At 35.3% G+C, this 24,471-nt stretch overlaps 2 protein-coding genes across 3 annotated transcripts; one reads left to right on the top strand and one right to left on the bottom strand.

Moving 5' to 3' along the window:
* Positions 1-5,128: 5,128 nt before the first annotated feature.
* On the bottom strand, positions 5,129-19,896 carry LOC144449159 (CUE domain-containing protein 1-like). Of its 2 annotated transcripts, XM_078139633.1 has the most exons (11): positions 19,783-19,896; positions 14,172-14,619; positions 12,682-12,840; positions 11,853-12,119; positions 10,404-10,590; positions 9,431-9,595; positions 8,610-8,679; positions 7,886-8,003; positions 7,770-7,772; positions 6,791-6,862; positions 5,129-5,402 (listed from the first exon to the last, which is right to left on the bottom strand). In XM_078139633.1, the coding sequence occupies exons 2-11, from the start codon at positions 14,331-14,333 to the stop codon at positions 5,292-5,294; spliced, it is 1,314 nt and encodes a 437-aa protein (XP_077995759.1). In that variant the 5' UTR covers positions 14,334-14,619; positions 19,783-19,896; the 3' UTR covers positions 5,129-5,291. The 2 variants fall into 2 exon arrangements, with proteins under 2 accessions (XP_077995759.1, XP_077995760.1); XM_078139634.1 differs by lacking the exons at positions 6,791-6,862; positions 7,770-7,772.
* Positions 19,897-20,152: 256 nt separating this feature from the next.
* Positions 20,153-24,212, top strand: LOC144449525 (small ribosomal subunit protein mS23-like). The gene is made up of 5 exons (XM_078140069.1): positions 20,153-20,204; positions 21,141-21,302; positions 21,715-21,795; positions 22,456-22,585; positions 23,515-24,212. Exons 1-5 carry the CDS (start codon positions 20,158-20,160, stop codon positions 23,704-23,706), a joined length of 612 nt encoding a protein of 203 aa, XP_077996195.1. The 5' UTR covers positions 20,153-20,157; the 3' UTR covers positions 23,707-24,212.
* Positions 24,213-24,471: the final 259 nt, after the last annotated feature.

A 24,471-nucleotide genomic window follows, 5' to 3' on the forward strand; every position in this document is an offset into this window, starting at 1 on the left:
ATGTATTCATTGAGAAAGGGATCGTCAACGCAAAGACTACACATACTGTTTACGATTTATTTATTACCATCAATATATCTTCTTTGTCAGACTTTTGTAAATATCATTCCATTTTGGACAAGTTGCTTTAAAATACATGTCAAACATTTACTGTGGAGAATTTAATAAATCCACTTTACAATGTGAGTGCAAATTTATATGATATTCTGGGGTAATTATTCATAATATCAACCAATATGTACGACTGTTGTTTTTAGATATAATGAAAGCATTAGGAAGATGAATCTGTGAAAAGCTGATATCTCAGTTAAAATATAAAGTCCAAAATATCATAAAAGAATCTATGTACAGTTCAGTGCAAAACATGGATGCATACATTGTATATTACTATCCTTCAGTGTTGCTATCTTTTCAATGCTATGTCATGCCACTCTATCAGCCACCACTCTAAGTTGTAGATTGTAGGGTGGAGTGTGTCACTCTATCAGCCAGCCACCACTCTAAGTTGTGGATTGTAGGGTGGAGTGTGTCACTCTATCAGCCACCACTCTAAGTTGTGGATTGTAGGGTGGCATGTGTCACTCTATCAGCCACCACTCTAAGTTGTGGATTGTAGGGTGGAGTGTGTCACTCTATCAGCCAGCCACCACTCTAAGTTGTGGATTGTAGGGTGGAGTGTGTCACTATCAGCCACCACTCTAAGTTGTGGATTGTAGGGTGGCGTGTGTCACTCTATCAGCCACCACTCTAAGTTGTGGATTGTAGGGTGGCGTGTGTCACTCTATCAGCCACCACTCTAAGTTGTGGCTTGTAGAGTGGAGTGTGTCACTCTATCAACCACCATCCCAAGTTGTGGCTTGTAGGGTAGCATGACACTGTGTATCTTACAGCCTGTAATATGAATGTGACTATTCTCACTCATGGATGAGGCCAATCAGTGGCATTAACTTCACATGTTACATATTAGGCTATGCAAATTACAAACCATTGTAAACACATATATATTATCCTGAACAGTTTCACCTGCATGCACTGAATCTTTTCCCTAACAATTCCTATCAAATTTTCTTGTTTTTTTAAATGTTATTTGCTTACACGATGAACATGTTTTGTGCAATATTTGAAACTGATGAACTATAACAAGTCAAATGTATTAAAGTGACTATAAAAAGAAAATTCACTGAGGCTACATAAAATAACTTACAACTTTAAACAAAGTTTCTACTATTACACTATTTCCATCCATCTAACACACAGTATGCAGAAAGTCTATGACATCACAAATTACACAATACTTAATATACACAACAAAATTTCTCAAGGTTATATATATATATATATATATATAATTTACAGTGCTTCCAATCGAAGTAAGAATGATGAAGTAATACAACGTATTGATACATGACTGAACTTGCCCTGATGTATTGACATAGATTTAGCTATAGTAGTCACAACACTGTCTACACCGTGGCAAAGTTGAATAACAGTTTACTTTCATAATGCTGCTGAATGGACGCGCAATATTCATTGTTGCAAATAAATACCTGTCTATTGGTAGATATCATCATGGCTAGATGAACAGAGTGATGTATTAGACAACAAACCTTGGTACTGTAACTGCCAAATTTGAAAGTTGTTGAGACTGAAGTTATCAGTAATGACTCACACAGTTGTGACGCATCTTTGATCTGAATTCTGTACAAAGACACAGACCCATTTTGGTAGTGTATCAATACGTTGCAGTAATTTGTCGCTCATACTTTAATTGGAAGCAGTGTATTAAATCTAAGAATACAAGCTATTGACATCATAATATATACACAACAATGGTTCAAATGAGGATATTCAGAACTAAGTTCTGAGTACAAATGTGTCTAATAATTTGAGATTTGAAAACTTCATTCAGGGTTTCTAGGCAGAACTATTCATTGCATTTAAATGCCAGTATACAGAGAGAAAAAAGAATATGCAACAGAACAGCTGTTAAATGCAAAGTAATTGCTAGGTTGGTAGAAGTACAGATAGACAACACAATACACTCCAAAACAGCAGCTACACGAAAAGAAATCATATTGAACACTGACTTTTTGTAATTGTTCTTGAGAAAACCAAAAGGTTTAATTTTACCTTCTTACATAAAGTTTGATGACAAGTATTTTCAACATGTGATTTGTTCTTTTTTAAAGGTGAACGAAGGCATGACTTGTTTCATCTTCTTTAGCTGCATTTGTTTTATACTTAAGGGACACACAAAAACAAGTTATTTTCATCAATTCTACATCATACAACTTCTCTAAAATAGATATAAAACTTGCCAAATCTGTCTTAGAAGAGGCTTGCTGTACACTGGAGTGAAGCTTAGAAACAAATACAATTAGGTGATTATTATTACCCTGGTAACTGAACGATCGTTGTACGTCATGACAACTCGTGCCTACGTCTGGTTGTGTGGTGTTTGAAATATGAGCCAAAACTTTCCAAATCACACCATTATTTTTCCCAATTTTTCATAAATTTTGCTTCAGGAGATATAATTCTATTATTTCCCAATACTTCACTTCATTCAGCTGGAAAATATTCATGACTAGTAGTGACAAGGCCCCTTAGGTCATGAATATTTCACTTCATTCAGATGGAAAATATTCATGACTAGTAGTGACAGGGCCCCTTAGGTCATGAATATTTCACTTCATTCGGCTGGAAAATATTCATGACTAGTAGTGACAAGGCCCCTTAGGTCATGAATATTTCACTTCATTCGGCTGGAAAATATTCATGACTAGTAGTGACAAGGCCCCTTAGGTCATGAATATTTCACTTCATTCAGCTGGAAAATATTCATGACTAGTAGTGACAAGGCCCCTTAGATCATAAAATATTTTCCTCAGCTAAACAAAGAAAAATATTGGGGAATAATATCTAGTTATACCACTTTATCCCCATCTCTTAAGTTTTCACTAATACACTTGGGCTCACATTCAAACCCAGTCACATCGATCGGTTGTCAGGGGCAACATGGTATTAAAGTACACATATATAATTCCATGCAGACAGAATAAAAACATTCAAAATCCACACATCTCATCTCATAACATTTGGATAATATTAATAACCTTTAGAACTAACTTTTCATTTCAAAAAATATATCTCAGCTTTGTACATTGGAGTACATTTCTCATTATCGTCATTACTCAAAGCTTTGTACAAGGAGAGAAGATGATAGACAGAACAGCCAACTACTCACAAGTAAATCTAAGTTTTGTACAAGGAGAGAAGACGATAGACAGAACAGCCAACATGACATCTTGACAACTATCTGTATCGCCACCTAGTGGTCAGCTGTAACTATGGAATTTGTCATTCTGATGAGGAATGTCAACCAAGACAGATCGAAAGCTCAATGCTGAAAAAACCTTTAAACTGCTTGTGTGTTGTAACCTTTGTAGATTGTTTGATTTACCAAACCGATGAACAATTTGGTCAACTATCTGCATTCATTATCTATCCATTCTGACTTCAAATAACAAGTTTACCATAAGACTGTAAGACACATTGTGTTGTTCTACCCTCACTGGCCTTGAGAGAGGGGATGTGTAGGGGCGCCCTGTCATGGTGTACCTTACAGACTAGTTTACCATGAATATAGAAAATAAATGAGAATACCAGGTGTCATTTGTGATGGATGATGAGTGATTTCTGGTTTAAATGGCATACTTTATACCTTGAGTCTGTAAACTGTCACCTCAGTGCGATAATGTTGTATCTGTTATTACATTGTATAGACCCTTATTGCACTGCTGTGACAGATTACCGGTACAGTTATTCATTCTTAATCTTTAGTTATTATCCATACCATGCAAAATTATCACGCTTAAGTAAAATCAACAACGTTCAACCTTCTAACTTTGCAGCCATTCTCACATGGCATAAGGGCACTCAATTGTACGGCCAACCATAGGTAAGATTTTTGACATTGATACTTATCACATTGCAGTACATCACAAGAGTCAACAAAATACATTTGTACATGATGTACAAGAATTTCATGAGTTGCTAAATAAATTCATCATTGGAAACAGAAAGATTAGCGCTATTTGACCTAACAAAGTCTTTTAATTTTGTTGTGAAATGGTGGAAAAGGACTATTATTCAACAGCGCAATATTCTGTAGCTCTGGCCCTCACATCTGCTTCAAAACAGTGCTCCCTAGTGGCCAAACTGTACATTCTTTTGTTTTTTATGACCATACAATTGTGTATTCCTTAACATCATAAATTTTAATTTGTTGTCAAATAACAGCTACAGCTTAAATTCTATATCTCCCATAAGTAGAAAACTTGCATCTTAGGAAGTGAGAATTAACAGATTTGAATATATTCTGAAAAAGTTTGTCACAAATTTAACATTGCAAAATACATCACACTATCATATTTTGTTTGTCGTAAGTGAGCTGTACAGTTGTTTTTACAACAAGTGTGTCAGTTTTGAATGGAAGCATGATGTTTTGGTAACAATTTCATGAATGAAATACTAAATGTCTTAGAACTACAAACATGACAAATGCAAATATGCCATGTATGATTTTTTTTCTGTAAAAACTGTTTCACTGGCATTATTCCTACACTAAACATCCACACTGACTTTTCACACCAAACATTGATTCCAACATATTTACCAGAAGAAAAAAAATGTATGTTAAGGTGCTCTGTGCCGTGTTTTGCTATATATATTTTTTAAAATAAATGTTATATGTGTTTTGAAATAACATTACTTAAAGTGGACATATGGATGATGATTGGAATATTTATTTCGGATTTTTAATTCAATTTTATCATAGCTTCCTACTTGAGAATTCAATATGAAACAACACATGCCAAGTCCTTAGATTGATAAATGTGTGAAATGTCTGTTATTGTACTTACAATAACAAACTTTTTTGATATATTTTAGCTTTTTGCAATGTATTAAGTTACAAACACTGACTTGGTCTATGTTGTTTCACATTGACTTTTCAATTAGGAAGTCATGATAAAATTGATATATAAATGAAAAATCCAAAATAAATACCCAATCCTCATCCATATGGCCACTTTAATATTAGTTATCTGAAGCAAATCATTAAATATATGGAAAGGATATTTGTCTAGAAATTTGAATAAATTCTTTTTTTTTATACAAATATTGAATATCCTTACTACTAGGCATAAAATACTGACACACACTCAGCTTATATGTATCATGATGGTAAATATCATCGACAAGGTCAAAGGTCATTCAGTATGCAAATATTATACTATTGCTTCATTTCTGGATGTGTCGTTGCTCAAGGTGAGTACGGTTTCACCACGATACGGCGACTGTTGACTTATTTGGTAGCTTGGTAGTTGTCTGTCATCAGCCTGTAGAATAGATAGAAAATAAAATAATTAGCTGTGTACGACAATAAATGGTTGGTGAAAAGGGTTACGTCCAGAGGAGGGTGTGGAAGAGTCTCACATGACACACATGTGACCTTTGAACAATAGAGCGTACATCAATGACCTTTCGGTGAGAATCTTATGTTTTAACCGTTTTCTTACCATTTGCGTTACTGGGTTAAGTCCAATCTGATTTAGGATAACATTCAGTTTTGCTATAAAATTTACCGAATTCCGAAGTCCGACTAAGGATAAGTATGTGAGGTCACCTGCAACCATCCCTAATTTGTTCTACATGAGAGTGAATGTGACTCTGCAACATTTACTATTACATATGTACCAGCAATAGTTTGACCCAGTGCTGCATGCACATACTAGTGGTATTTGCACTACAGTGCAATACCAAAAACAGTTTTATTGCATAATGGTATGCAAATGATACGCAAATGAGTGAGATCGTTCCTTGTACACATAGCATGATTACACAGTATAATTTGAACAGAAATTTGCTGTTTCAGATACACATATGTAAAAAAAAAACAGAACCCCATATCGCATGAGTTCCAGTGTAAATACTCAGGGGAAATATATGCATTCTTGTTTGCGGTGTTTTCTGTTGCACTTTCACTCAATATGAAAGTATGGCCATAGTGAACACTGCAAGCATTCACGCAAAAATCCTGAGCACACTACAGTTGCATTCATGGGTCACGACAATTTTGTCAAATTATCCAATGTACAAATTGTAGATCATAAAAGTCTATGTATTCACATAACTTTGTTCTCTCCTCATGCAGTAAAACTTCAGGGTAGCTTCAGAATTCCTCTCATAGGTGTAATTTTTAATGGTCCTCAATTTTTTTCGTAATTTCAGAAGAATGTTTGACTTTCCTTTCTGTACGTTGTTTGCATGTGTCAGCAAATTCTAATGTTGGACTGAAATGACTATGATTCATAAAATGTGGAAAACATGCAGAATATAGTACAGGTAGTATTTATCTGATAAAAGAGAAATATAATATAAGTCGAAAGATTATTTTTTTAAAAATGAATAAAAAGTGTCATAAACAAACTTCTTGTATTATGATTGGTTTGATTAAATTTGTGTGATATCTTTGCCAGATAACTGTATGCCAATGAAGTAAAAACAAACACTTAATGTATGTAACTATGGAAACCACTGACCAGATATGGTAGAATGTGAACTTTGACCTCTGTGTGCTACCTTTGACATCAATTGTGTTTGAGTGTAGAAAGATCAGTGATATCTTTATCAGGCAACAGCACAGTCATAATGCAGTGCAGCCAAATGTTTAGTGTATGTAACTATGGAAACCCTTCACCCAAAATGAAATAAAGTGAACTTTGACCTCTGTATATAATGCAAAGTTTTCATCCTCCTGGTAGAATATTATGGGCTCTGTGTTGCCCCTGCCAGCTCTCTTGCCAACTCTCTTGGACTGCAGTGTCAGAGATTGCATTAAGATAGGACAAACATGGTGCATGACATATCAGTTAGTTTGTAGCAATTCAAAACAACGGATTAAAAAGACGCCATGCATTTTAAAATATTACACACCTTAACCTATGGAAGTAGGATTGTTACAGTCGTACACCTTATCCAATTTATTATGCTCTCTTAGTTATTGCTTTACGCACCTTAAAGTTGCCATATGGATGCGGATTGGGTATTTTTGGAGATTTTTAATTTATGAAACAATTTCATCAAGGCTTCCCATTTGAAAACTCCATGTGAAAAAACACTGATCAAGTTTGTGTTTGTAACTCAATACATTGCAAAAAATAAAAAAATGTGTAAAATGTTTGTTATTGTATGTACAATAAGACAATTTTTTTAGCTTTTTTCAAAGTATTGAGTTATACACACAGAATTAGTTAATGTTGTTTCACACTGATCTTTCAAGTAGGAAGCCATGATAAAATTGTTTTATTAGAAATTAAAAATACCCAATCCTCATCCATATGGCCACTTTAATCCATGTAAGTATGATCACCATGGTTACACGTATTATGATCAGTACTGTTACACACCTTAACCCAAGATTTCAATTGATATGTTGATGTTGGTACAAATAGTGTGTGCTCATATAGTTAGGATTATATTTGTATGCAGAAGTCTAGTCTAGAGGCTTTTCGATCTCAAGATCTCGCTTTACCCCAGAAGAGATTTGGAGCCATGGATAACAGTTAGACTAGCGAAAAGCCGTTGTTTAGTCGATTTGCTGTATTCAAATTTAATAAAGCTGTAAGCACATTTGAAATTGGTAAATACATGACTCATGCACTAACATGCTGAGCTTTGGTGCATGGCAAAGCTGGCCCACTGACATGCTTTCACTGTATTAAGATTCCACTATCAGGATGGGTATTGTGAGGAGAGAGACGTATTACTGTTCACCATTTGACCGTTACCACTATGGGAAAGTAGTCATTATTTGCCCTACCTGGGAGTTTCTTTCTCTTCTTTGGAGGACATCGTCATCATCACTGTCATCTTCATCATCATCTTCAAAGTTGTCTAGAAGATTGGCGGTAGAGGGCGCCGCTGCTGATTCTTGTAAACTGAGTTCAGTGGTTAAGGTGAATGAACTTTAAACAGATTGATCTATCTCTTTTCTCAACTTTGCCCTAATTACACTGAAGCATTACTAAGCATTATCATGAATATACACAAAGCTAGGCCAAAATGGACCTGGTGTACTTCTCGATCGGGACCTTTCTATTTTTCTATAGGGGAGGTCAGTTGTTAGTAAGGTGATATTGTCCAGCATTAGTGGTTAGGGTTAGAATAGGGTGATAACGTCCACCATGCATAGATATGAAGCTAAATCTTTATTATGAGTCTTTTACATGTGAAAATAGCGATCTTTGTAAAACAAAGTCTTTTAGTTGTCATGAAAGTAGTTAGCAGTTTGTTAGGTAGGTGTTGAGTAACTCATCTTTATAACTGTCATTTTCATGTCAGCAATGGTTTTTGTGATTATGGAAGTGTCAGCCCACTAATGGCAGACATTATCACCCTACTAACAACCAGCCTCCCCTATAGAAAAATAGTATGGTCCTGATTACAAAGGTTAGACTGAGAACTACACCAGCACCACAAAAACTAGAATGGACTGATACAACTGAGCAAAGTTGATAACACAATTAGTATGACATAAAGGATACTTGTGTTTTGAACTCTTCTTCTTTCTCCTTTGAAACTTCTTGGCCAACTGACTGAACTTTTTCTTGGTTGCTATGGTAAAGACAACATATATAAATAAATTGATAGCTTCCAAGGTGTAGGCTGCAAAGATATCCTATGTAAGCATCATATGAGCTCCAAGGTACATTTAGATGCAATCCGAATTGCTGGGATAATTTAGATGTATCTTTGTCTTTTCAAATTCCAAAGTTTTGGGAATAACTTCTGAAAACATGTTTAACCAGAGCTGGGGAGTCAAATTATACATTGCAGTCTCTTTGTTGAAAACTCACACACATGCATTCTGTAGCCAAAATTTACTGATAAAGTGCTGTTTTCAATTTAAGATGGTATGTATTTGGATCTTAAATTTCCTCAAAGGAATCATTATACCATATTTTATCTGAAATTTATGCAAATGCATTACAATACTTAATTTTCTCATCAATTCTATTCTGACACTGCGGCTATTGTAATATGAATAACCATAACCTCATTAATCTAATTTACATCACAAAGCCTCCTAGCTTAATAACCAAATGTGAGAATCAGTTATTTTTTATCACTGACCTAGGTGGTGGAATCCTACATTTAGTCTCATCATGTCACCTTTTCATGATCCATAAGTTCTTTTGTGTCCAAAACATTTTTTTTTTTTTGGGGGGGGGGGAGATGTGAATGAAGATAAAAATTTCCTCAAGAGAAAAAAAATCATGATTTATTAAGTAAATATATACAAACCTTTATCTCCTTAATGGTATCAGTGATGGGGAGAAACACAGAGAAAGTATAGTCAACTTACATTTTCCCATATGAGATAGTTTGTCTTTGAAATCAGCATCATCTGCCTGAGTTCCATGTGAACTGCTACTGTGAGCAGCACCAGCACCAACAGCGCCCCCATGGTACGATGGCATGCCAAGCTGAGTATTAGAAGACATGGAAACGCCACCACCAGAACTTTGATCTAGGTTATTATAATGCATTTGAAAAAAAAATGACAAATCATTCCAATGATGAACATGCAATGACAAGAGGGACGAAGAGAACGAGAGAGATATCGAAGAAGCAGAGTCAAGATCTGAATCATATATAGTTTGGTTTCAAAGAATTAGTAAGTATATTGAAGTATGTGTAATGATTACTAGTAATTGAGAGAATGTAATGCCACATTTTGGGCCAAATTAAAATGAATGATTTGACGAAATAGTTTTGGTGTGTACACATAAATTGTCAGAGTTGCAGAGAAGCTGTATATGCTTAACAAATAAATTACAACTCTGTGCTGCATCAAAATAATTGGATATATCCTAGCTTTCAACCTGAGTTCTCAGTTCTTCTTCAGGGATGTGAAGTCACATTGTTTATACATGTGTGACTTCAAAATATTGACATGGAGAATGTTTCCATCCTGGATAGGGAACCAGACTAGTTTGTCAAGGGGAATCACAGAAGCCATTATATATCAGAACATTACAACCATCACCAAAAAGAGACGTATTAAGCAAGTACACTTTGCCACCTGTCTGAGACAATATTTCGAAGTCATGCATTTTGTAAACAACACATGCCTTCACATCGCATCCCTGAAGATGACCTGAGGAGGGCTCGTTAAATCCATTAAAAATGCAAGAAGACATGCAAATTCGACGACATTTTGAGGTTTTTGCTAACGTCATTGTTATTGTGGAGTGTTACTGGTACAGTATACACATCAACAATGGCTGCCAAAGCTGAAATGTCATATCAAATACGACAAAAATCTGAAAAGTTACCTCTTTCAAGTGAGGAGAGAAATTCAGGATTAGCTTGTAACTCTCTCATAAATTCTTCATTCTGTAACATTATCGCCAATTTTTCATCTGCTAATTGTTGTTTTAGTTCTAAATCATCTTGATCAATCTCACTGCACTGCTGTCTGTTTATTTCCAACTGTTTCTGTAACTGTGCTGTTACCATTGACTGCAACACAAGTACAAAATTGAGAGATATGATTTTCTGTAACTGTGCTGTTACCATTGACTGCAACACAAGTACAACATTGAGAGATATGATTTTCTGTAACTGTGCTGTTACCATTGACTGCAACACAAGTACAAAATTGAGAGATATGATTTTCTGTAACTGTGCTGTTACCATTGACTGCAACACAAGTACAAAATTGAGAGATGTAACTTTCTGTAACTGTGCCGCAGTAACACCTGACTGTGACACAAGTACAAAATTCACAGTTATGATTTCTGTAACTGTGCTGTTACCATTGACTGCAACACAAGTACAAAATTGAGAGATATAACTTTCTGTAACTGTGCCGCAGTAACGACTGCGACACAAGTACAAAATGGAGAGATATGATTTTCTGTAACTGCTGTTACCATTGACTGCAACACAAGTACAAAATTGAGAGATATAACTTTCTGTAACTGTGCCGCAGTAACGACTGCGACACAAGTACAAAATGGAGAGATATGATTTTCTGTAACTGCTGTTACTATTGACTGCAACACAAGTACAAAATTGAGAGATATAACTTTCTGTAACTGTGCTGTTACCATTGACTGCAACACAAGTACAAAATTGAGAGATATAACTTTCTGTAACTGTGCCGCAGTAACAACTGCGACACAAGTACAAAATTGAGATATGATTTTCTGTAACTGCTGTTACCATTGACTGCAACACAAGTACAAAATTGAGAGATATACATTGTAACTTTCTGTAACTGTGCCGCAGTAACGACTGCGACACAAGTACAAAATGGAGAGATATGATTTTCTGTAACTGCTGTTGCCATTGACTGCAACACAAGTACAAAATTGAGAGATGTAACTTTCTGTAACAGTGCTGCAGTAACAACTGACTGCAACACAAGTACAAAATTGAGAGATATGGTTTTCTGCAACTGTGCTGTTACCATTGACTGCAACACAAGTACAAAATTGAGAGATATAACTTTCTGTAACTGTGCTGTTACCATTGACTGCAACACAAGTACAAAATTGAGAGATATAACTTTCTGTAACTGTGCTGCAGTAGCAATTGACTGTGACACAAGTACAAAATTGAGAGATATAACTTTCTGTAACTGTGCCGCAGTAACAACTGCGACACAAGTACAAAATTGAGATATGATTTTCTGTAACTGCTGTTACCATTGACTGCAATACAAGTACAAAATTGATAGATATTGCTTTCTGAAACTGCACTGAATAGTGTATATTTACCGTTGGTTGTGATGTAGCTGGTGGAGGAGTTGAGGATGAACCCACTCTGAGGAAATCATCAGGTAATGAACCTAATAATGGGGGATTCCAATTCCTGTATGGTCTTGTCGGCGGTGTACCTTGCACTGCTACGGGTGATGGGGGTACTGTCATCTCTGGATGTGGAGTATAGGGTGGTGACATTCCTGGCATGTTGACTGTACTCTGATCTACGTGGGGGGTGTAGGCTGGGGGTGGTTCATCATCATCTGAAGTAGGTTCAAATACCTGTCAATGAAAATCATATTTATATAGTTAAACTGAATGATTAGCTGCTAGGCTCCTACCTCTAATCTCATTTTCCTGGTATTCATAGCAACGTTTATATTTCAACAACTTATTATATAACAACTTATATCACTACACTGTTATATTTCTGGGAATCATCATTTAAAATTATCATACAAAATCATATACATTATTTTCATAGACTTCATTGGCTTAGATCATGTCATGTGACTAGTGACCCGTAGTGACCACAATTTGCATAGAGCAAGGCACTAGTTGTATTCTCATTTCAGGGGGCACTATTACCACAGCACTGGAGTCATATTGGTGATTGCTTTGGCTATGGAAAGAATATATTATGATATGATGTGTTATAAAACACTTATTGTCTTGCCTTATTCAGGCACTAGTAGACATCATATTACCCCCTGTGCTGTTATGTAGCAAGTATTTCACTTTTCTTTCAGCCTCAGCTAACAGTTGCTGCATAACAGCTCTTGGGGGTAATAGAGATCTACTAGTGCCCTTATATCCAGGCAATGTACATAATATGACAACATACTTCAGGTGGTAGCGCATCATCTGGCAATCCTCGTCGATTCTCTTCCTGCGACATATCTACATTCATGACGAGTAATTGATCGATTGTAGCATCTACAGCACCATTATTGGCTCTCAAAACAGCCTCAATAACATCATTGTCCATCTTGGGAAACATAGTCTGATAACAAAGAAAGGAGTACATGTACAATGTTAATTTATAAATAAAGTCAGATGTTTTATTTTACATGTACCAATGATTACTTGCACCGACGCGGTCTGCACTCATACGAGTGGTATTTACGCTGCAGCACAATACCAAAAACATTATTGCATACATGTATGCAAATGATATGTAAATGAGGGTATGATAATTGATTGCCCCTTGCACACGATGTTGCGTGATTGCACAGTATGCTTTTTATGGAAATATGCTATGTCAGATAAACATACCAGAACTCCATGCTGCGTGAGTTCCAGTGTGGGTATTTAAGAGGTATTTACACTCGTGTTTGCAGTGTTTTCTGCTCCACTTTTCATTCATTATGCTTTTGAAAGTACGCAATGGCTGTAGAGAAGACTGGAAGCACTCATGCAAATACCCCGAGTTCACCGACCGGTATACAACACTGGCATTCACGAGTCTTGGTATTCATTCATAATATTAGCAATTCAATAAATGTATCACTCACTCCAAAATATATCCCATATGGCAATTTCCTTTTCATACATTGTCAATACCTCTTTGAATAATTGTGTATGATAAACACATAATTTTGTAAGAAAGGTACCTAAAATCATTCTAATTGTTAAATCTTTTCACTGTATGTGTTCTAACAAAACATTTCATGTGATGATCAAATAGTAACACATTCATTGAAATTGCTGTAATATCTTCAAGAGCAGGTTATTAGTTAGTCTATCTGCTAGACCACGGATGTTCTTCCGATAAAATATGACACACGACCGAACATCGCTATCAAGGATGGAACATCCATGTTCGGGCAAGCCCTCACTGCGAACTTCGTTCGCTTATAGTATCGAAAGAAAGCCTGAACGTCTAGCAGCAAGACTAGTTATTAGTGATATCTTACAGGTATGATAAACAAATGACAACACATTCACTAAATTGCTGTAATATCTTCCAGATTACATGTAGGTTATTTGTGATGCCTTACCAATGTTTTTACTGAAACTCCGGTAACAGACAGGGGTAAATTTGGTAAAACTGGCATAGTTACCATACATTGTAATATAATTTGGGTGGGGAACCACGATAAAATGACTGGGGAACTCAGGTAAGTTTTACCTACATACAACATGTACCACCCACACTCTGCTTACATGTATGATAACAAAATAGTATGTTAAACATTCATGTCAATTGCTGTATAACTTTCCACTGCAGGTTTAATTTGTGATTCCTTTAATACATGTACGATAACCAAATGGCAACACATTCATTTCATTTGCTGTAAAGCATTCAAAAGTACGTTATTTGTGCTATCTTACCTTGAAGTCTGACATAGCTTGTGTAAATTCCAATTGTCTGCTAGGTACAGATACCATATTATTAGCTGTAGTGTTACCAGGCTGACCACTTGAACTGCGACGGAATCGGCTCTTCTTACTTTTACCTGAACTGGCAGGTTGTGATTCTGGTGCCATCGCCATTGTTTACGCAACAAAGAAAAACTATCAAGTGTTGACAATACGTTCAAGGTTTTTTAATAAAGGGAATGAGTGACTTGTATCAACAAGGTAGTTATGAAATCTGTTCCATTTAGAACTTTGATATATTTGTGATAAGGTGTCTGTGCTCTGTATGAATCACCACAAATTGATGGAGACTGGAAGACTTGAGGTCCGACTTGTCATTAACACATACTGTACTATACTGTACATCCAAGGTCAGCTTCAATGCTTGAAATGACGAGGGTTGAATTCAAGTGTCCATAACCTGAAATTAATGAAAACAGCAAGGATGAACAAATCATTTTGTAAACTGGTGGTCCCCAGACCAGTGCCTTAAAAAATCCAGTGGTCCTGCTGAAAGAATTAGTGGTCCCAGGTCCCACTAATGTGAAACATTAAATCTTACCTATGAATCTGTATATTCAGACGACTTTTTAACATAGTTACTAACAGTAAGGTACTGGTCCGACGGACCACACAAGGTAAAATTTGTGTGGTTCTCCCCCCAAAAATAGCTAGTCCCGGACCCAGGACCAGTGGATTTGTTCACCTCTGAACAGAGACATCAAAAATTAAAATCAAAGTACTATCACATGTACCTAGCAACAGCAAAGTAAAATTACATGACCTCTCCCACTTGTGGATTAGTCACATTAATGCAGACGACTTATAAACAACTTTTCAATAACAATATCTACAATGTAATTATGAAATTTTTCACAAATATTGTAAACAAACATAGATGGTAAACTCTATTTCGAATTCACAAGTCAATTTGCAGGTGTTATTATACATCATCAAAACTATGGAATAGGGAATAATGTCAAGTTCCCAGATGTACCAATGTGAGGTTTTAAGGTGGTGCAACATGAATCTAAAATCTTTTTGTGTGTAAATTCTCAACAAACTTGTAACTCAACCTATTACATGTATTTATGACAGTTACTGTTCATTTTTTTTAGTACTTTAGAGCAAGTGTGTATGTGGGGCAGATGTCATTTGTTTGTTCATGATTGGCTCTGCAGTTGTCTTCACTGAAGTAGGGAGGGTTACTTTTGTGTTTCCCCCCAGGTCTGCAGACTACATGGACTGGACAAACATGAAAAAAAGACTGATGCGAGGATATTTAAGTGATGCACGCGCTGACCAGAAACAATTCTTTCTTTTTGTTGGTGTGATATATGAGAATTCGGTTGTTTTAAACAAACATGAATGCGATATGATATACCTGGTACACTACAATGACCTAGAAACTGAAAAAATATTATCAAAATAATGTCGCTGAATTATAAAGAGATACGGCTAATCATTATATAATATTTTCCAAGGCTTTGCATTGTATTTCACAGTGTGTTGTTTGTTTGGAGGTCAGTTTTACTTTAACAGGATTTCAATGACTTTAATTAAACTAATAGTCCATATGAAAATAGTTAACAGCTGTAGCACAAATGATTGATTACAGTTTCTGTGGTTGGTAAATTATGCTTTTACTACAATATGGTCACCATTCGGTCAAACTTGATAATGTGAAATAAAGTGATGCATGTATGCCCCCATTTATAGAGGCTATTATAGTTTATCACCTTTGTGCCAGGTTTGAAAGAAATAGCCCATTACGTGTCAAAGATATGAATGCACACACACACACACACACACACACACACACACACACACACACACAGACAGACAGACAGATAGACAGATAGATGGAAGCTATGGCAATAGCCTCCTCCCCCTTGGGCACACACCCAAGAGGGGGAGGGGTTAAAAGTATCAATCTTTGACAATGGTATGAATAATCGCTATGTACGTGTATATGATGTACATGTAGAAACATGTATTCATGTATTATAACTATATGCCGAGGGGGAGCTTTGATTAAAAATAATATCATTAATAATGTAATAGGTCTGTGGCATGTTGACTATTTCATATAGAACTAAGAAATGCGATCGTGTTACATTGTACATTTGATGGATAATAGCACACAACATAAACATTCATCATGATTTGACAACAGAATATAGGTTAAGTACATCTTATTAAATAGAATTAAGTCGTAGATTTCAATCAAGAATTAATTAATTAAAGCTCCATAAAATGTAATTAATCTACAATATGTAATTAAATTTAATATAATATAGATAACACATGTCAGCTAAAGTTATAAAACAAAGTGGTCAATCCAACCAATACGCCTATAATTAATCATATTCATGATCATCGAAAACATACAATTTTCTGAGTTTTCCCTTGTAACATTTCTAAATCTAGTAAAAATGCACACAAAACTGTATCACATGAAAATATTTTTTACATCATTTTCACAACCTTCATAGTACCAACTATTGCACTCTCACTTTAATTATTTCAATAAAATTTCTTACTTCCATTAATCATTTTTTAAAATCATAATTAGGTTTGAAATCATGAAAATTTAGGCCATATTTAACAATCTGGTATTTTTAGTTCAATTGTGCAGGTCAAAGGTCAACCACAATGCATCTGGTGTCCTATCTTTAGAATATATACAATTTAAAAAAAATCTTTTGTCATTTTTGCTGAACTGTTTGAATTCATTTATCGAGCTTTCATGACAGCTGTTACATATTTCTCTGCATATTACAAAGTACACATTCATCCATACACCTCGACTTGTGTATTGAAATATATTGAACCTGTAGTACATGAAAAATATCCAATACTAAGACAATTGACGATTAGATGTTATTCCCCAATATTTTCCTTTGTTCAGCCAAGGAAAATTCGAGAGACCTAAGGGGCTTTTGTCACGAGTTGCTAGGCGAGTATTGACAACCCTTAGGTCATGAGTATTTTCTGGCTGAATGAAGAAAAATATTGGAGAATAACATAATTATACCAGTGCAAGTAATATCAAAGAAAAATCAGGGAAAGTAATGGTAATTTTGAATGTTTGACTCAATTTTGAACACAGCAGAACCGGTAATTTAGACACACGTTGTCGAGAAATAGAACGACCATGGTATACAAAAATTCCATATTTATGGTTTATGCATGGTATAATTCATAATTGAGAATAACTAATATGATTCAATTCAGGACAAATTTTCTTATGTGAAATATCCTGTATCATTGTGTTTTTCAAAAAATTATTGTTTGGTAATAATTTTAATAATCTAAATGATATACAGTTCATCAGCACATCACAAGATTGAGGCCTTGGTATTATTTTTGAAATCTAAATATGCATTAAAAATGTATTCAAAAACCGTAAAATGTCCTACCCACAGGCCTGTCATAAAAGGATAATGCAAACTGCCATACAAAGCCCCACAGGCTACATGAGGCTCTTAAACATACAGAATGTATTGAATATATTAAAAATACATGGGAGTGACAGTTAGAGTGAGGTCGGCTTTATAGGTATATTTTTTATTAAACACGTATGACAACCTTCTATTATGCTGTGTATGGTACTACACTGAACTACAGTACAGGTATTAGCAAGTACAGTAAACCATCATTTATCTGAACAGTTTCTGAGTTTGGTCATCACTACCATCTGTGTCTCCAGAAAGTGAATTGTTCAAGTGTTGTTGTCAAGTACATGTACATGCGTTCTTGTTGAGAACAACTGAGTAAATAGATAAAATCTACCTTTGCAAGGTATTTTACCAGAGTCCCCCACGCAACAAGGTATGGAAATCTTTCAAATACAAGTTTTACCAGATTTCACCTTCAGTTACCATTTTTAGGTATACATGTACCATAGGTAAAACCACTGTATAGTTCAACTAATCCATTGTATGAGAGTTTGTTTGGAGTAATGTCTTCACTACATCACTGTATTTTATTTTGCACTACATAGAATATTAGAAAACTTATGCTGTTAATCTGTGCAAATTTCAGATATATGGGCAATAATGAGATGTCCTGTCAACAAAAAATAGAGGTCTGAACATAATCTTGTTCACTTCAATGATCAACAGTTACTATACATACACATATATGCTATCAGACTGAGACAAGCACTTACATATACATTTTGTAGTCAAGTTATTCTACATACTGTGATACAACAGGTACAAAATGAAAGTTTCCTGATAATCAGATTAATGTGAAAATGTTCTAATGATACAAAACTAACTTCTTCTTTTTTAACATTTTACCAGAAATTAAAACATATTTGTTTAATCTAGAATTCATCTCAAACTGTATCACTGGCATAGCAAGTCAAGAACTTCTGTCAAAATAGTGGCAGTTAGGGTTCAATGTATCCATGGTGCTATTGTTACATGTACCTTTCGTATCACATGTATAGCTAAGCACAAGGCACAAATTGTCAACTCTATGTTTCTCATTGTAACACCTTAAAAATGATGGGCCAGTCGATTCACAAAAAGTAAAAAAAAAAGTATGTGTATGTGTAAATGTAGGTGATACTTTCAGTTTCATAGTCATTCTTTTAATATTACAGAAATTGAATCACACTTTGAACCATATATTTTATTCAAGTTCCAGACTTTGTGGAATAAACGATAATTTTCACAGATACACAAGCGTGGGGTCAACATTTTACAATCAGTGGTATTGCATTTTCTTCTAATGCTACCATAGATGGTGTTTTTTTAAATATTATTTTGCCAGATTGAAAAAAATATTGGGTTGGTTGGATCATGAGAAACATATTAACTACGCCACCATGATCCATCATCAATCATGGTGGTCATGGTACCTCACTTGACTAGCGATTACCCATCTTATAAATCAATCATGGAGGTATATGTACTTCCACGCATCAGTGCATTTGAATACGTCCAGCCCGGCCCCATGGTCAACATAGGTGGCAAAATAAGAATACACATTACACATCACTTCCGTCTAAAAATAACAGTGACCGCTCAGACAGTGTTGGGTGTTTAGAAGTGATAATATAGAACACAGACACGAACATTGTATTGGGATGTTTGAGACCGTTTACAAATAACTACCGTGCTCTAGATGTATCTTTCAAAATGTTGTATTCTGACACACACGTACCGATGGAGGGTTTATTAAGGTATATCCGGGTGTGAAAGTTGTATGCAAATTCAAAAAAAACAAAAAATATCACAGACAAATGTACGGACAACATCAAAACGTTATGAATCATGCGTAACTCGGTGAGTCGATCGACATCGCTGCAACAGATGGCACGTCTGGTAAACATTTAAAAATCATGTAATGCCATAGTGGCGATAAGAAGAGATTTGTCAATTATAAGTAAATACAAAATTATGAAAAATTACAAGTTATATCTCACCGCGAGTTGTATATTTGTGTTGTTGTCTCGTCACCTTGGCTGGAGCTAGGCCGAGGTCGACAGATCGATGTTTGTGTGGTAGCCAGTTGACAGGGTCGTTGAAACAGTAATCTTACACGAAAAGGGGTGTTAAAGGTTACTTACACAATACGGAAATTAATCTAGATGTCTAAAGTACACGTATTTCTATGGAAAAACAACAATTAGAACGACTGGCTGGTCAATCCGATGGTTGATGACTGGCTTCTGGTTAGCAGGCCACCTCAGATCAACTTGGAAATCTCGGACCTGTACACAGAGTAAATCTCGTTCAAGGCGAGATTTTATCCACTGCAGTATATACTTGATATCAAACATACATATAGTGAGAGAGCAAAATTGTTGCATCCACAGCTTCTGTGTATTTTGTTACCAATTTTACTTTACAATTTTCGAACAACTTTTTACCCTTAATAGGAAGACGATTATGATATTCCCAATCATGTGACATGTGTGACCCCGGTGTGGAGTTCAAACAAGATGGCGGGGCTCAGTAGACTTGAAAAGCTCGGCACAGTTTTCACCCGGTAGGTGGCTTTTAGAACTTCCAACTCCTTGGCCCATAAGTTCATTTTATTGTAATTTTTTTGAAACAGTGCATGGCTTTGGTTATTAAGTTTTAAGGTGGTTAGATATGGGACGTTATGCAGTATTATTACGCCAGTCAACCACGCACGTTTTGGTGTGTATACAGTATATCATGTATAATATCCATGCAATACTAATGCAGGTAATGTACTATCACAGGGGACAGGAGGCAAAGCAAAGGTTTGTACATCATGTTTTGCCAACCTTTATCACATGTATGTTCAATAAAGGTGACACTCTAGATGTTGAGTATAATTTTCCCACCGTAATTTTCCCAATGCTTGTCTCAAGTTGTTATCAGTTACATTGTAAATTCTAAACAAGTACACATGAAGTGTGAATTGCTTTGCCATGTACATCTATGCCTTCTGCGAACATTCTGTGTTCAGCTTATGGTAAGAAGGTCCTTCACACATATGCCTCTTGTCCCCTTCCCTGTGATACTACAGGGGGTGCGTTCGATTATGCAACCCTGGGAGCCTCGAGGCACCTAAGCTAAAGTTGCATGCATGTGGGACATTTTCACTACAAGTTGATAGATGAGAAGTGACAAAACCCCTTATGTCATGAGTATTTCTGACTGAATGAAAACAAATATTGAAGAATATTTCTAGTATACTCTGCCGCCTCAAGCATGTTTTTATGCAAAAGCTGGAAAAATAATGGTGATTTGGAATTATATTTTGACTGATATTTCAAGCAGCACCGAACAAATGATGTAGACACAAGTTGTGATGAGAAAGAACGCCAAGGGTATAAAACCTGTAGTTTTTGGTCGAACGTGTTCAACATGGCTTACATGTGGTATAATCATGGATGGAGTACAACTTATAGTAATGTTTGTTATCAAATATTATTATTTATTTTGTTCATAGGACGAGGAATTTAATACGTGCTGGTGTAATCACAGAAAAGAACAAACCAGTATGGTTTGATGTTATGCAAGCATTTCCTCCCATAGAAGAACCTCTGTTCCATAGAAAAACTGATCAAACTCCATTGAAACAAATATTGTATCCTGAAGATACGATTAGAGCGTAAGTTGTCTCAGTTCTAGTCTCTGCAGTATTCTCTCTCTTCAAAACAGGGATTTGTAAATTGTCAATGATGTATTAGTATATAGTATACTTATTTGTCTACAGTGTAAATTTGTCACCACTAAGAATACAAATCTCAAACCAAGTCTAAATAATAGACTAACTTGTATTAGTAATGGACATAGCCATTCATTTATATATCTAGTCGTAAATTGATGACAAGTAATGTACATGGTAATTTGCAAATATACCGTTTTGAATCAAGGTGAGAAGTTAATCGATTTTAAACACCCCGAACCACTGCACCACCTTTGTAGTATATTTGGTTATATAACCCGAACCTTAGATTTGTTGCTCTTCATCATCACATGCAGACAGTATTTTAGGTTTCCTTACATTTTTTATCTTGCAGCAAATTTTACGAAGTGTATGGTAGTCAAGGTTCATTGGACTTGAATAAACACAGTACAGTACAAAGAACTTCATGTTATAGGTGAGTAAATTTAGTCAGTAAATGTTATTTTCAATTCATGATTTCTTCTTTACAGTGTTAACCAGTTTCATGTCTACTTGGCTTATTTTTCAACTCAATCTCATTTCAACTCTTCCCATCACTAACTTGTCCCATTTAAGCTGTCTTTTTAAATATGTATGTAGGTTTAATTTTTACCTCATGTAATGTACAGTTTGTTCAGGTCAAGATAAGTTTTTTAACTGCTGATTCATGTCATATTGCTTATACAGCACGTTTCAAGTTACCATTCACCGGCTCTGTTTGATACAACCATGCAAATACCAATAAGAAAGTGCATATTTTTCATTCTAAGATAGTTAGTAAGATCGCAATTTCTTGGTACATTTTGTCTAGTATGAAATAAAGCATTTATACACTCTGCAACTAGAGGCAGACACACAGACGCCAAATGTTTTGATGTCTGCATTTGATGTCTCCATGGTGACACTATAGTTCATTTTATTTCAACAAAATGTCGCAAGAGTGTGTGTTCATTCAACAATCTGAAAGTTTAGCAAGTGCAGTTTGTCTTTGGTTTCTGCGCAGTTGTTTCAAACAGAGTCAGTGAATGCCATGGTAACTTGAAATGTCCTGAACATAATTTTGTTCCATTTTTTATTGCATCTACACCATGCACAGATTTATACAAAAATATGAAGAGCTTGAAATACAAGGAAATGTTTCAGAGGACCAGTTGTTTGAGGCAACAGCTGATGCACTGCGTCAGGAAGGACTTTTGTTAAGGAAACGAAAACAATACCAAACACTGGTAAGTTTAAACTGAAAGTTATTTCAGATTTATCATACAGTGCAGTGCAGTGCGATGTGGTGGAATATGCTCTCTAAATTTTCTGTATAAAATATGTATAGAGAATCCCGAACTTAAGTAATATTTCTTTGGTATGATATTTCCCTTTTCAACAAATATATGGTAATATTGGATACAGAGTATGCAATTTATTTTCACATTTTATTTTGTATTAAGTATAGGTTGCATGGAATGTAGTCATGTTTAATGAAATTAACAATGAAAAGTTTGATGACGTACGATATATAACTAAGGACACAACACTGTTTGTGATCATTCTTACCCTTGGCAGAAGCAAAATAAATACTGAGAAATAACTTCAAATTGTAGTAAAGATCTGCTGTCACAAACTTTTATCATATTTTAGTTATTGTTCAATACTTTTCAACTCCCAGTGTTTGTATTTTCTGCCAACCCCATTAAAACACAAACATGTAACACACAGTGTATTTATGACACTGGTTATGCAGCCTTCGGTTTACTAAGTTAGACGCAAAGTAAATCTATTGTCCTTCAAAATGGTAGATTACACAAGTGTGTGATAGCAGTTCCTCTGTTGTGTGATTCTAATCACCCCGTGATCAAGATAGTGTAAACATTGGAAATCCCAAAATAACACTGCAAGTTTACGGAACCCTAAAAAACTAGTTTTCAGAGATGCCTCCCTACTGAGACTATAATTAAACCAACATCCATTCAATACATGTAGCTTATCACTGTTCTATCAACATGTTGCGACAACAGTTTTAGTTTGTGTCTATCATAGTACCGAAGGCTCAATCATCAGAGTAATATCTTGCCTTTATCGTAAAGAAATTGTGTAGAAAACATAAGCTAATGAATGTGCATTTCAACCTTAACAATTGTAAATTTGATTTTGTCTGATACAGGCTGATCAAGTACATATATCAGAAGAACAAAATATGAAGAGAGTCCGACAACAACCCATCGTAAATGTTGACATTGGCGACATGATTAAAAAGGCAATTGCAATGTCACAGAAAGCAGAGCATGCTGACAGTGACGAGACTTTTCCAGCTGAAACGAAGCCAGTTGATGAAACGCAGAATAAGGACTCATAGTGGGATAGGAGACTTTTCCTGTTGAAACGGTGCCAGTTGATGAAACACGGAATAAGGACTCGTAGTGGGATGGAGACTTTTCCTGCTGAAATGTTGCCAGTTGATGAAAAGCAAAAGGATAGTTGGACAAATACTGGGACAAAATGATAGCTTGGTGTGATATAATGAACTATTTGGAAATGAAATGAAATGAAAGAGTTACGGTAGTCTAAAGAGTGAAAACATTGTACCCTCTCCAACCACTGACCCCTGTTATTACTGGATAACGAGAGAAGCATGTTCATCAGGCACTGTGCTACATCCATTGTTATGCAAATGTAATATGGCTTATGCCTTGCCTTTAAAATTATGTTGTTTTGGAGAACACTGTGTTTAGTATATATATGACAAATAGAACAAGGGAACTACCACTATATGAAAAGCAATTCCAAGTGCTGGACAAGCATTAGCAAGTTAGCAATGATCTGAACATGAGTTGAAAAACAGTGACCTCTGAAGTGTCTCAATGTCTGACTTTATTTCTTTCAAAGAAAAACTTGTTTCTTGTGTAACTTTATATACATTGTACAGCTTAAACCAGTCAAGTTTTCAATCTGGTGCTTTTTTTTTCAAATATACATGTACACAATCACAGATAGAAACAATAAATGACTTAAATGTACATTTGTAATGTGTGTGTGTGTGTGTATGTATGTATGTATGTATGTATGTACATACGTACTACATATCTATATGTGTTTATGTATGTATGTATGTATGTATGTA

Source organism: Glandiceps talaboti, chromosome 18 (genome assembly GCF_964340395.1).
Source record: "Glandiceps talaboti chromosome 18, keGlaTala1.1, whole genome shotgun sequence".
NCBI lineage: Eukaryota > Metazoa > Hemichordata > Enteropneusta > Spengelidae > Glandiceps > Glandiceps talaboti.

What these genes read in the sequence shown, in the direction of transcription:
- LOC144449525 (XM_078140069.1), top strand. Translation starts at nt 20,158, where the DNA reads ATGGCGGGGCTCAGTAGACTTGAAAAGCTCGGCACAGTTTTCACCCG. An exon ending in CTCGGCACAGTTTTCACCCG is followed by an intron (nt 20,205 to 21,140) that starts GTAGGTGGCTTT and finishes TTTTGTTCATAG; the next exon opens with GACGAGGAATTTAATACGTG. An exon ending in CAAAGAACTTCATGTTATAG is followed by an intron (nt 21,796 to 22,455) that starts GTGAGTAAATTT and finishes CACCATGCACAG; the next exon opens with ATTTATACAAAAATATGAAG.
- LOC144449159 (XM_078139633.1), bottom strand. Translation starts at nt 14,333, where the DNA reads ATGGCGATGGCACCAGAATCACAACCTGCCAGTTCAGGTAAAAGTAAG. An exon ending in AAGCTATGTCAGACTTCAAG is followed by an intron (nt 12,841 to 14,171) that starts GTAAGATAGCAC and finishes CTTTGTTATCAG; the next exon opens with ACTATGTTTCCCAAGATGGA. An exon ending in CAGCTACATCACAACCAACG is followed by an intron (nt 10,591 to 11,852) that starts GTAAATATACAC and finishes CTTGTGTTGCAG; the next exon opens with TCAATGGTAACAGCACAGTT.